The 12,758-nt window shown below is 39.3% G+C and overlaps 2 protein-coding genes across 2 annotated transcripts in view; both read left to right on the forward strand.

Moving 5' to 3' along the window:
- The window catches only part of LOC137242893 (uncharacterized), a 122,513-nt gene that overhangs the window by 13,838 nt on the left and 95,917 nt on the right, over nucleotides 1-12,758 (forward strand). The window lies entirely within an intron of this gene.
- On the forward strand, nucleotides 8,229-10,296 carry LOC137242872 (alcohol dehydrogenase 2-like). Its single transcript, XM_067770127.1, has 3 exons — nucleotides 8,229-8,416; nucleotides 8,512-8,913; nucleotides 8,994-10,296. Exons 1-3 carry the CDS (start codon nucleotides 8,324-8,326, stop codon nucleotides 9,270-9,272), a joined length of 774 nt encoding a protein of 257 aa, XP_067626228.1. The 5' UTR covers nucleotides 8,229-8,323; the 3' UTR covers nucleotides 9,273-10,296.

Here is a 12,758-nt window from a genome sequence, read left to right on the forward strand (position 1 = left end):
TCTCACAAGCGCGCTGTCAATAATAATAAAAATTCAGCTGGTTTAGCAGGGTTACACTCCCACAACGTCATTTAATGCAGGTTAAAACTGAAACGCTTTTGCGTTGCGAGCAGGTAACAATTTTCTGCGTTTTAGAATAGAAAAAAAAATAGATTTACAACCCTTGCCCAACGTACAAAAAGCGTAACACTTTTTCTAGAAAAGAAAACGCTTGGTTCTGTGGTAAATTATTAGACATTTTCAAAAACAATTTGGTGTTGTGCCGAAATTTTTTTGTTTGCATATATTGTTGTTTTGTAGAAAGGCCTTTTTGATATTGTATTTTGTTTTTGTTGTATACACAACTTTTGATGTTTCATATTCTTTCAACACAGCTCTTTGCGTTTAAGGTTTTGGCTGACATAACACAGTGCATCTAAACTTGACAGCTCAGTGCCTTTAAAACTAAAATTGTTGCTTCTTTTCTATTTTCCACATTTTCTTTTATTTGTTCTTCTTAAAGAGCTAGTGTCAAAATATATTGAAATTTAGTTCAGATATGAAATTTTTGAATCAAAATTTGAGATATGGTGTTCTTAAACCAAGTTGTGATATAGGGCGGTTTTGAAACAAATTCGGAAACAAGTCACCACATAAATGTGTTCTAAGATAATGTGTTTCCAAAACAACAGCCGATATTTGGTTATATTACATTCAAGGGTCGGTATAATATCGCCCAGCAAAAAGCGATTAACATGGCTATGGAGCATGCGGGCTCTGTGTTGCGCTTGCTCACATAAAGTGTGCCTGTTTGACTGGTAGGTTGGCGGACATCATTAACGATGGTAGAGTCCACGTTGGTCATGCACGAAATGGTGCTCGACTGAAGTAGTAGAGATATACCCCGCCGATAAACGCCGCCGCCGCCGCCGATTAGGGTCGTTTTTCGCACGCCGCCGCCGAATGTCAAAATTATCGGCGCGGCGGCGGCGTCCGGCGCGTTATTATATTTTCGACTCGTTTAAGACTGTTTAGGCCATTTATTGTTCATGTCGAAAATTCGTCGGATATGGTCGAAAGTGGTGTCAACGGATGCGCATCACTGCCAGTTATAAGAAACTAATTGTGAAATTTAACTCCTTCTAACTGTTCAAAAGTTATTTAAAAAAAACAGGCGCTTTCGATGTCAGCTTAACACGGACTTTGCATCACCCAATTCACCAAGTTAATAAAACAAAACAATAATAGAAAAGTTATATATCTAATAAATTTATATGCTCACTATGCATATTTTTTTCAAAAAATTTATAATGAACAATGAATTCAAATAAAATGACCCAAGGCGAACATGTTTTCAAATTGTCCTCAAGTTGTTAAAGAAAGGAAATTAACCAAAAAAGATGCCGATTTAAAAAAAAATGTATATTGCGATTGGCCGAAAGAATAAGCGAAATCAGTGACGCAAAATCCTTTAGTAGGTTCTAGAGGCATACACACTCCTTTGAAATGATTCTTACCTCATACTTAAGTTGAGGATATATGTACGTACGTATGTTGCCTATTTGCGAAACTATACAATAGGGTCTCAAATGTTAATTTTGATTTTCACACTTAGTTCTTCAACACCCAAGTCTCCCGGTTTGAGATTTCCTAAAGTTGGCGGCCCTATCCAAAACTAGTCCCTTGGAGTGAATCACATTGATTATAGCCTATCAACCAAGTTTAAATATCACCTACACGTTGCGGCTCCTTTTACAAATGTGAATATGTAGGCACATATATTTACCAGGCGAGGCTTTGTCCTTCGCAAGAACACGCAAAGTGGTGAAGGAAAATCTTTCTCCAGACAGTCGAACTAAGGACCGTGTGTTCTACTACCCTAACGTAGTGGAAAGTCGAACTAGTCTAAAAACTGAAGCTACGCGGTCATCCATAATGAGCTCTTATATCATAAGGCCGGAAACAGAAGCTAACATCTTTCAACGTAAAATCGGTCGACTTTCATTCTAAAATATCGTTTTGATTTAACGAAGACTATTGAAATCAATGTTGTGAACACAAACGTCTGCAAACTTTGGTCTACATTCTAAAAATTTTATCAAGGGTCCTTTAAAATTTTAATTATGTAGATGCGCCGAAGATTATACGATTTTCACCCATTACGCAATGACATCCACTTAAACTGCTTATGATTTCGAGGGCGGCATCTTTGGCTGAATAGTCACTCCCTAACGTTTCAAGGTGTTTCTCTGGTGTAGCTCGGCAGCATAGCGCGACAAAAGCATCCGTTGGAAAGTCTTTGGAGCTACACCTGGAGCTTCTAGGAAAGTGACGTCCACGAAGGTATGAGTTCGAAGTCGCATTCCTATAGTTTCTGTGCTGGTATATGGTGTGAGGGTTGGGAGGCGTGGTAGAGACTGGTGGTCGGGATTGCTACTGTTCGCACATCGGGAATAGCTCTTAAAAACAGCCGAAACAACTGGAGGCGCCGTGTACCACGAAAGTCATGAGTATTAAAACACCATTAATAGCAACCGTAAGTCGCATTTGTGCGTGGCCGCCAAAGAGCCACAAATGATTTAAAGGAATTGTGTTCGCGACGATTATTAGGAGTTAACCCTAGGTGAAACTATGCTTTGCATGAGATATACAGACAAAAGTGTGACTATTTTATGTATCTCTATTTCTTTTCAGCAGACGCAGCAGTACCAATTCCAAAGACCGGGGTTAGGTTCGAAGCCTCTCTGGAGTAAGCGAGCGAGGGACAATCCCTCAACAAGGAGGTACTCCTGAAAATTTTTGAACGGTCTGCGAGATCTTGAGTCAAAAACCCCGGATCTTTCCGAAATGGCCAACACGTTGATTTCCTTAAATACATACAAACAAAACCTTTCCTAAATATTATTTTTTTAAATAGAAAAATTAAGCTTTTTAAAGTAAGAACACCGGCGTAGGCCGGCGCGCCGCCCACGCCGCCGCCGCCGGTATATAATAGAGCCTACGCCGCCGCCACCGATAAGGTGATCGGCGTAAACCTCTATGAAGTAGGCCTTTTCAAACTTTTTAGGCAAATACGAAATGGGTTTACCGAGATTGGTAAAGATTTATTTTTACTGATATCACTGGTTTACAGCCAAAATGCACTAGAGACGCCATTATGAAATTCCTAGCATAGCATATAGAGCATCTTTTTTTTTTTGAAAAAAAACAGCGCTTAGAGAGAGAAAAAAAATCTGCAAAAAAATAAAAAGTTTTCGAGATCCTTCCTCGCAAAATAAAATTTTTTTTATATTTTTGCAAAAAAAAAATTGAAAAAATCCGTAATGATTGTTCGTTATCTTTGAATCTGCAGGGTCTAAGCCAAAAAGTGTTGTATGCACATTTTATAGAAAATTTTATTACCTTTTTAAAGCTGCAAACCGTTTGGAATAGCCTCTATTCGTTCGTGAGATATATATTGTAACGAATGTTAGCAGCACTGAGCGATGCTATCGTCTCTAAGCCGATGCTAAGCAGTGACGTGAATTCACATCCATAGATCAATCACTATGTATCTACATAAATTAAACAATAATTGCGTCTACACATATGTACCATGTACGTATACGAGCAGCGGAGAGTCAATGCGCAAACACATGCATATATCTGAGATACTCCTATAAGTATGCAATGAGAAAAACTATAAAAATGTGCCATTGTAGTTACAGCTGAGAAGTTTGAGAGCTGCTGGACTAGTAGATTCTAGAAGCGCCTAGAAAATGCGAAGGTTGAAATCAAAGAGTATAAAAGGCGGCAATTGTAGAGGCGCTGGAATTCAGTTTGATCTGAGTTGTCAAGCAGTTTCGACTAAGACGCTATCTAGCGAGCAAGAGCAGTATTATTTTGAATAGTAGAGTTTCATTTGAGCTATCAATCAGTTTGGTTATTAAGCAAGCAATTCGTTGTGATTCGAACTTAGCAGAGGATTGCAAATAAGAAGATTTGCAAGTAAATTCATTACAACTGGTGTCAGAAGAGGAATTGTTGAATAAATTCCAGAGGACAACAAGGACATGGTAAAGTTCAGTGAATTGAAGATCCAGTAACTAAAGAAGGAGTTGGAGGGCCGTGGATTGAATACAAGCGGCGTTAAACTCGAACTTCAGGCATGGCTACGAGAGGCAATGGAAGCAGAAGGAATTGATGTGGAAGAGTATGTCTTTCATCTTGATAGCGAGGAGACAACAAAAATTGAAGAGAAAAACGAAACATCGCAGACGGTTACCAGCACAGACTTGAACATGATATTGGCTGCAATATCTGCACAAACATCGACAGTAGCATCAATGTCGTAGCAATTGGCATCCCAACTGGAAGCGCAAGAGGCACCTATAACAGAAATTTCATCGCAAATATCCACCAACATGTCATCTCAACTAGAAGAACAGAAAACGTAAATGTCATCTCAACTAAAAGAACAGAAAACGTGTATGTCATCACAGATGGAATCCAAAGAGACACGAATAACATCGAAGATTGAAGCACAAGAAACGCGTATATCCGAAATGTCGTCGCAAATGTCATCTCAGCTCGAATCGCAGGAGAACCGTATAACAGCGAAGATTGAAGCGCAAGAGGCACGGATATCCGAAATGTCGGAGCAAATTTCAGCACAGATATCATCGCAGATCTCTGCTCACCTGGAAAAGCAAGAAGGACGTATTTCCTCGAAGTTGGAGGCACAAGATACAAAAATTTTACAGTTTGAAGAAAAAATCGAGGCCGAGGTGGATGATTTGAGAGGTCGTATACAGGCGTTGTAAATAAATCGCCCAACAGTTTCAGCGAGTATTCCAAAGGTAAAGACACCATCCTTTGACGGTTCTGTTCCTTTTCAGGCCTTTAAGCTACAGTTTGAGAAGACCGCAGCAGTGAACAACTGGAGTGCTGAATATAAAGTTGCTGCACTATTCGTGGCATTGAAAGGATCTGCTGCTGAAATCCTACAGACTATTCCCGAGGGAGAGCGGAACAACCACGAAACATTGATGAGCGCTCTAGAGAGGCGATACGGAAGCGAAACAGGAAGCAGATACACCAAATAGAGTTGCAAAACCGCTAACAAAAAGCTAATGAGACTTTGCAGGAGTTTGCGGCAGATGTCGAAAGGCTTGCACAATGCTGACGCACCCGTGGAATACACCGAAAGAGTAAAAATTCAAAGCTTCATAAATGGCATATGGGACATCGAAACGAAGCTAGCCACATACGCAAACCCAAAGCCAACATTTGCAGAGACGGTATCATATGCATTGACTCAAGAAACAGCATTGTTTCTGTGTAAGCCAGTTTTCAAAGCACGCCGTGTGGAGGTAGAAAGGCCAGAGTGGGTAGACGCAATATTGGAGGCGCTGAAAGGACCGCAAAAGTGGAGTGAAAAAGTTATCAAATGCTTCAAATGCGGGAAGCCCGGTCACATTGCACGTCATTGCGATCTTGGTCCTGGTAGTTCCAACTTGGGTGGCCGTAAACGCAAAGCTGGAGGAGATGAGCAAGAGCGTACCAGATGGAAAAAAACGAGAGCTAGCTCCAGCTATTGAATATCCTGTGATATCTGTGTCGCAAATTGGAAGGAAATCAAGCAGTCTTACCGTCAGAGGGAATGTGGATGGCAAGGAGCGTGTACTGACTGTAGATACGCGCGCATCTCATTCCTTGATTCGATCTGATTTAGTCAAGAGGAGAGTAAAACCGTTACCTGGAGCAAGGTTGCGTACGGTCACACGCGAGTATAACCAAGTCCAGGGAGAAGTGCTATGCGAAGTCCTAATTGGGAAGGTCATGGTTCTACATAAATTCGTTGTAGCGGAGATCGTTGATGAAGTCATATTGGGAGTGGACTTCTTAGTTGACCATGACATCAGGATCGATATGCCAAGAAAGATTATGCGCTATGAGAACCAGGATGTGCCACTTAACTTCAGTTCGGAAGAAGGGTTCAGCAGTAATCGAGTGCTGGTGAAAGAGATTCGACAAAACCCGCAAAAGTCAAGGCAGCAGATCGGGCAAGGGTTGATCGAACGTATGGGCCAAACAAATCAAAACCGAAGGTACTTGCGAGAGAAACACTGGCATTTACAAAACCTAATGGACGCACAGAACCGAAGCAGCGAATTTCGCAGAAGGAATGCAAAGGTGGTTTCAAGCTAAGGCACACTACTGTTGTGAAGCGTCGGAACGATACTGATTATGCAAAGCAAATCCGTCCAGCGCAAGCTCTACGAAGTAGTTTATTGCCCAAACAACAGAGGGTAATGAGTAGTAAGATGAAACACTGCCATGACAAGAACTTTAATTCGGAGGGTTTCTTGGCGGGAGATTTGGTACTGTTAAACAACCCTCACCGGCGGAAAGGTGTCCCAGCCAAATTTCGGTGCAGTTGGAAAGGCCCGTACAAGGTTGTGAAGAAAATCAGTGATACCATCTACCGCATACAATGCATTGAGAAACCACGGAGTAGAAGAGTTGTACATTTGGAGATGCAAGCGACGTTTAGATCGGGAGATTTGTGTGATCGGGACGATCGGACTTAGGTGGAGGGCAATGTAACGAATGTTAGCAGCACTGAGCGATGCTATCGTCTCTAAGGCGATGCTAAGCAGTGACGTGAATTCACATCCATAGATCAATCATTATGTATCTACATAAACGAAACAATAATTGCGTCTACACATATGTACCATGTACGTATACGAGCAGCGGAGAGTCAATGCACAAACACATGCATATATCTGAGATACTCCTATAAGTATGTAATGAGAAAAACTATAAAATTGTGCAATTGAAGTTACAGCTGAGAAGTTTGAGAGCTGCTGGACTAGTAGATTCTGGAAGCGCCTAGAAGATGCGAAGGTTGAAATCAAAGAGTATAAAATGCGGCAATTGTAGAGGCGCTGGAATTCAGTTCGATTTGAGTTGTCAAGCTGTTTCGACTAAGACGCTATCTAGCGAGTAAGAGCAGTATTATTTTGAATAGTAGAGTTTCATTTGAGCTATCAATCAGTTTGGTTATTAAGCAAGCTATTCGTTGCACAGTTTGAGTGTTATTGTGAAGTACTTTAATAAAGGCCATTTTGCATTATTACAAATTGGAGTTATTTATTCAACAGTTTAGTGATTCGAACTTAGTAGAGGATTGCAAATAAGAGGATTTGCAAGTAAGTGGACCCAATTTTTTTTTTTTGAAAAAACGGTTATTCGTAAATATCTCAAAAACGTTACCATAGAATTAATAATAACCTTGATTTTCGGAATCAGGGGGTGATTTATATAGGAATTTCATAATGGACTGGTGCAGAAAAAAAATTTGATTTTGTGATCCAGTGTTTTTCTTAATCAAATAAATATCATCCCTAATAATTTTGGAAAGGTCTTACACTTAATTTACGTTGGTGACATATGTATCTAAATTCTCTGCAAATCAGTGCGACTCTATATGTTATATGCCCTAAAAATTTTGCGAAAGCATAAGTAATGATCAGTCATGGTAGTATTCCATCTTACACCATAAGTCGTTTTGAGTTTGATTTTTCCAAATCCAATTTCAAAATGTCAAATAAAGAATTGTCTAAATTATTCAGGCCTTAATATTATGATATAGAGCAGTGGTGGTCGTCAGCTAGTTATTCGGCCCCACCTTACATTTATTCTCAATCTCTTTCGTTTAGAAGTCGCTAAGCAAGCGCGGTATGAACATTTTTGTTGCATATTTACGAAATATTATTTGAGTGTAAACAAATATGCGTTCATATGTCTTGACTCGTTGTTTGTTAATAAACGACTACGCCACTACAACTAGGATTATATCACTCTTACCAACACAGTTTGTGATCACTGATACAGAGCTAAAAGTTTCGCATTTAATTTTGCTCTTTACTCTTCTTTTGGAAAATATGTACCCAAAGAAAAATAAATATTTCTATATTGATTAACTAAAGAGCTCAAATCCTTAAAAAAATAACTATGTCACTTATTTATTATTTCAAATATCAGGGTTACACAGACTTTACTTACAGTCTGCCTTCCTGTGTCAGAAATACTTTGAATTGAACAAAAATTCTTCAAATTTGGGAATAATTACCAGTATGGCAATGCTTACTGCAGCTTTCTTATCAGTTCAATTAAGAAAGAACCTCGACATTTGAGCGAAAATGTAAGTTATTCTTTCTCAGCTCAGTTTCATTTGCATTCCTGTTTTAAGCTATTTAAAAGCTAAGCTCTTTCTAAAAAGGCACTAGTCGCAATTTCTCCTGCTTTTAATAAGCACAATAATTGAGCTTACTTTTGGTGTGTGAACTGTTTTGAAATGCCTTTGAGTGGTAAGAATGTTGTTTTCGTTGGAGGATTGGGATTCATTGGGTATGAAGCCTGCAAACAGCTGTTAACCAAAAATGCAGAGGTAATTGAAGATCTTCAAAATATTTAGGTTCCTTAAACGTTTTTCTTCTACATATTTTTTATTTATACTAATTATTCCTTGCCGTTTACTGACAGTCCCTATTCATTTTTGATGTTTTGGAGAATACTGCGAACATGGCAACCCTACAGTCCAACAATACAAAAACTAAAGTCTACTATACCAAATTTGATATAACCAACAAGGATTCTATTAAAAGTGCCATAGGCAATGTGATCGCGAATGTGAAATACATTGACGTTTTAGTGAATGGCGCTGGCATCTTGGCTGATCCAAATGTGGAGTTGACTTTGAATATTAATTTAATAGGACTTATTAATACTACTTTCGAAGCATTACCTTATATGGATAGGAATAAGCAGGGACGTGGTGGCGTAATTGTGAACATCGCCTCTGTGTTGGGTCTAGAACCAGCTTCAACCGCGGCTGTGTATTGTGCGTCCAAATTTGGTGTTGTGGGTTTCTCGCGCTCCATTAGTGTAAGTGTCGTAAATATTAGAAAATTGACTGTGTATGTAAGCTACATTTCTTACATTTTCTACTTCTTGTTTTTCTTTAGGATCCCTACTACTACAGCATCACCGGTGTTGCGGTAGTCACTTTCTGCCCCGGACTAACTGAAACACCACTTAAGAACAATATCAGCAGTAAATACACTTTTGAATATTCGAAAAAACTGAGTGAAGAATTGAATAATTCGAAGGCCCAAACGGCTTCCATTTGCGGTGCACACTTAGCTGAAGTAGTTTTTTCACATATGAATGGCGATATTTATATAAGTGATCAAGGTACTTTGGCAAAAGTCACGCCAACAATTTACTGGCAACCAACCTTTTAATAAATTTAATAAGTTATTAGGCTGGGCCTTAACAAACAAATAAGTGATATTTTTCTGTCTCACCCTTTAGAGGTAATACTATTGGGAAAAAATTGCAATAAATTTTGTTTCCGATTAAAGAAGGTTAAGGTATCACACAGTGGCCAAAATTAAAATGTATCTATAGTGCCGCCGTGGTGTGATGGTAGCGTGCTCCGCTTACCACACCAAAGATACCGGGTTCACGCCCCGGGCATAGCAACATCAAAATTTTATAAACAAGGTTTCAATTAGAAGAAAATTTTTCTAAGCGGGGTCGCCCCTCGGCAGTGTTTGGCAAGCACTCCGAGTACATTTCTGCCACGAAAAGCTCTCACTGAAAACTTATCTGCCTTGCAGATGCCGTTCGAAGTCGGCATAAAACAAGTAGGTCCCATCCCGGCAATTCGTAGGAAAAATTTAAAGGAGCACGACGCAAATTGGAAGAGAAGGTCGGCCTAAAATTTCTTCGGAGTTTATCGCGCCTAACATTTATTTTTTATTCTATGTAGGGTAAAAAAATATAATTAAATATAATAAAGATATCATTTATAAATTTTGGTCCCGATAAGAAACGGTTAACTGATTTCAGTTTATTGAGGCCTCACAGGGTAATCTGAGCCTTGGGGCCAATTCAACATTCCTTAGCCGTTTCAAATCGGGACCAAAATTTATACATTATATCGCCAACGATAATAGTATCCATTTCGGGTATTGAAAATCAAAATACCAGAGTTTTAATTTTAATCTTTAATTGAATCTTCCTAGCAAACTTTTTTTGGGCCATGTGCGATTCCCCTTAATCATATTCTATTGGATCTAAAATTTACATGTGAAATTGCTTCCCTAAGTACTACCATCTGGTGGGGTAAGGCGGGGAAAAAAATTTATTTGATTCACAAGGACCACCCTAATATTTATAAGCATCTGTAAGTATCTACTCTCCTCTATAGATTTTAAACTACATATAAAAGCTAAATAAATTTGTTATGTAATTCAAACGAGAGCTGGCTTCCGTATAATTTAGACAATACTTGTAAAGGTTTTCTTCTATCTGACGATTGACGTTAAGAAGTTTCAAATGATCTAAGAGTTATTGATATTAGAAAAAATTACAAAATGTGCACGCGGCTATGATTCCTAGCTCATGATGAGGAAAATCATGCAAAGAACGTTGGAAAAATTAGGTAAGTAGGCACAGGGATGTGGCCTTAGACTTAATCCTCTCTCTACTCTTCCCGAGGAAGTACAAAAATCCATTCGCTCAAAGTTGGTAGGGGTATGTAAGGAACTTCTAGCTGCGTTAACCGACACTTTAGGAATATCCCACATGTACGGGACATAGGGAAATCGAAGGAAATAGATGGCTGATGGGCTGGTACGGGGGAACTCAGCGAAAGGAGGTGACGTTATAATCAACTTCGAATTGGGCATACCCCTGGGTTATCCAAGGCGGAAATACGGAATTATTTCATAAAAACGTCAACAAAAACAAGTAAGGACGGCTAAGTTAGGGTGTAACCGAACATTACATACTCAGCTGAGAGCTTTGGAGACAAAATAAGGGAAAATCACCATTTAGCAAAATTAATGTATGGCATGGGTTTCAAATGGAAAGTGTTAAAGAGTATTTTAAAAGGGAGTGGGCCATAGTTCTATAGGTGGACGCCATTTCAGGATATCGCCATAAAGGTGGACCAGGGGTGACTATAGAATATGTGTTGTATGATATGGGTATCAAATGAAAGGTGTTTATAAGTATTTTAAAAGGGAGTGTGCCTTAGTGCTATAGGTGGACGCCTTTTCGAGATATCGCCATAAAAGTGGACCAGAGGTGACTCTAGAATTTGTTTGTACGATATGGGTATCAAATGAAAGGTGTTAATGAGTATTTTAAAAGGGCGCGGGCCTTAGTTCTATAGGTGGACGCTTTTTCGAGATACCACCATAAAGGTGGACCAGTGGAGACTCTAGAATTTGTTTGTACGATATGGATATCAAATGAAAGGTGTTAATGAGTATTTTAAAAGGGCGTGGGCCTTAGTTCTATAGGTGGACGCCTTTTCGAGATATCGCCATAAAGGTGGACCAGTGGAGACTCTAGAATTTGTTTGTACGATATGGGTATCAAATGAAAGGTGTTAATGAGTATTTTAAAAGGGAGTGGGCCATAGTTCTATAGGTGGACGCCATTTCAGGATATCGCCATAAAGGTGGGCCAGGGGTGACTATATAATATTTGTTGTACGATATGGGTATCAAATGAAAGGTGTTAATTAGTATTTTAAAAGGGCGTGGGCATTGGTTCTATAGGTGGACGCCTTTTCAAGATATCGCCATAAAGGTGGACCAGGGGTGACTCTAGAATTTGTTTGTACGATATGGGTATCAAATGAAAGGTGTTAATGAGTATTTTAAAAGGGAGTGGGCTTTAGTTCTATAGGTGGATGCCTTTTCAAGATATCGCCATAAAGGTGGGCCAGGGGTGACTCTAGAATTTTTTTGTACGATATGGGTATCAAATGAAAGGGGTTTATGAGTATTTTAAAAGGGAGTGGGCCTTAGTTCTATAGGTGGACGCCTTTTCAAGATATCGCCATAAAGGTGGACCAGGGGTGACTCTAGAATTTGTTTGTACGATATGGGTATCAAATGAAAGGTGTTTATGAGTATTATAAAAGGGGTGGGCCTTAGTTCTATAGGTGGGCGCCAATTCGAGATATCGCCATAAAGGTGGACCAGGGGTGACTCTAGAATTTGTTTGTTCAATATGGGTATCAAATGAAAGGTGTTAATGAGTATTTTAAAAGGGAGTGGGCCATAGTTCTATAGGTGGACGCCATTTCAGGATATCGCCATAAGGGTGGGCCAGGGGTGACTATATAATATGTGTTGTACGATATGGGTACTAAAGCCCACTCCCTTTTAAAATACTCATTAACACCTTTCATTTGATACCCATATAGTACAAACAAATTCTAGAGTCACCCCTGGTCCACCTTTATGGCGATATCTCGAAAAGGCGTCCACCTATAGAACTTAGGCCCACTCTCTTTTAAAATTATCATTAACACATTTCATTTGATACCCATATCGTACAAACAAATTCTAGAGTCAGGCCTGGTTCACCTTTATGGCGATATCCCTAAATGGCGTCCATCTATAGAAATATGACCCACTTCCTCTTAAAATACTCTTTAATACCTTCCATTTGATACACATGTCATACAAACACATTCCAGGGTTACCCTAGGTTCTTTTTACAACATGGTGATTTTCCCTTACTTTGTCTCCACAGATCTCAACTGAGTATGTAATGTTCGGTTACACCCGAACTTAGCCTTCCTTACTTGTTTCGTATTTGGTATAGAATTGTGGCATTTTTTTCGTTTTTGGTAATTTTCGATATCAAAAAATTGGGCGTGGTCATAGTCGGATTTCGGCCATTTTTCATACCAAGATAAAGTG

The sequence above is a fragment of the Eurosta solidaginis genome, chromosome 1 (assembly GCF_040869045.1).
Source record: "Eurosta solidaginis isolate ZX-2024a chromosome 1, ASM4086904v1, whole genome shotgun sequence".
Classification (NCBI taxonomy): domain Eukaryota; kingdom Metazoa; phylum Arthropoda; class Insecta; order Diptera; family Tephritidae; genus Eurosta; species Eurosta solidaginis.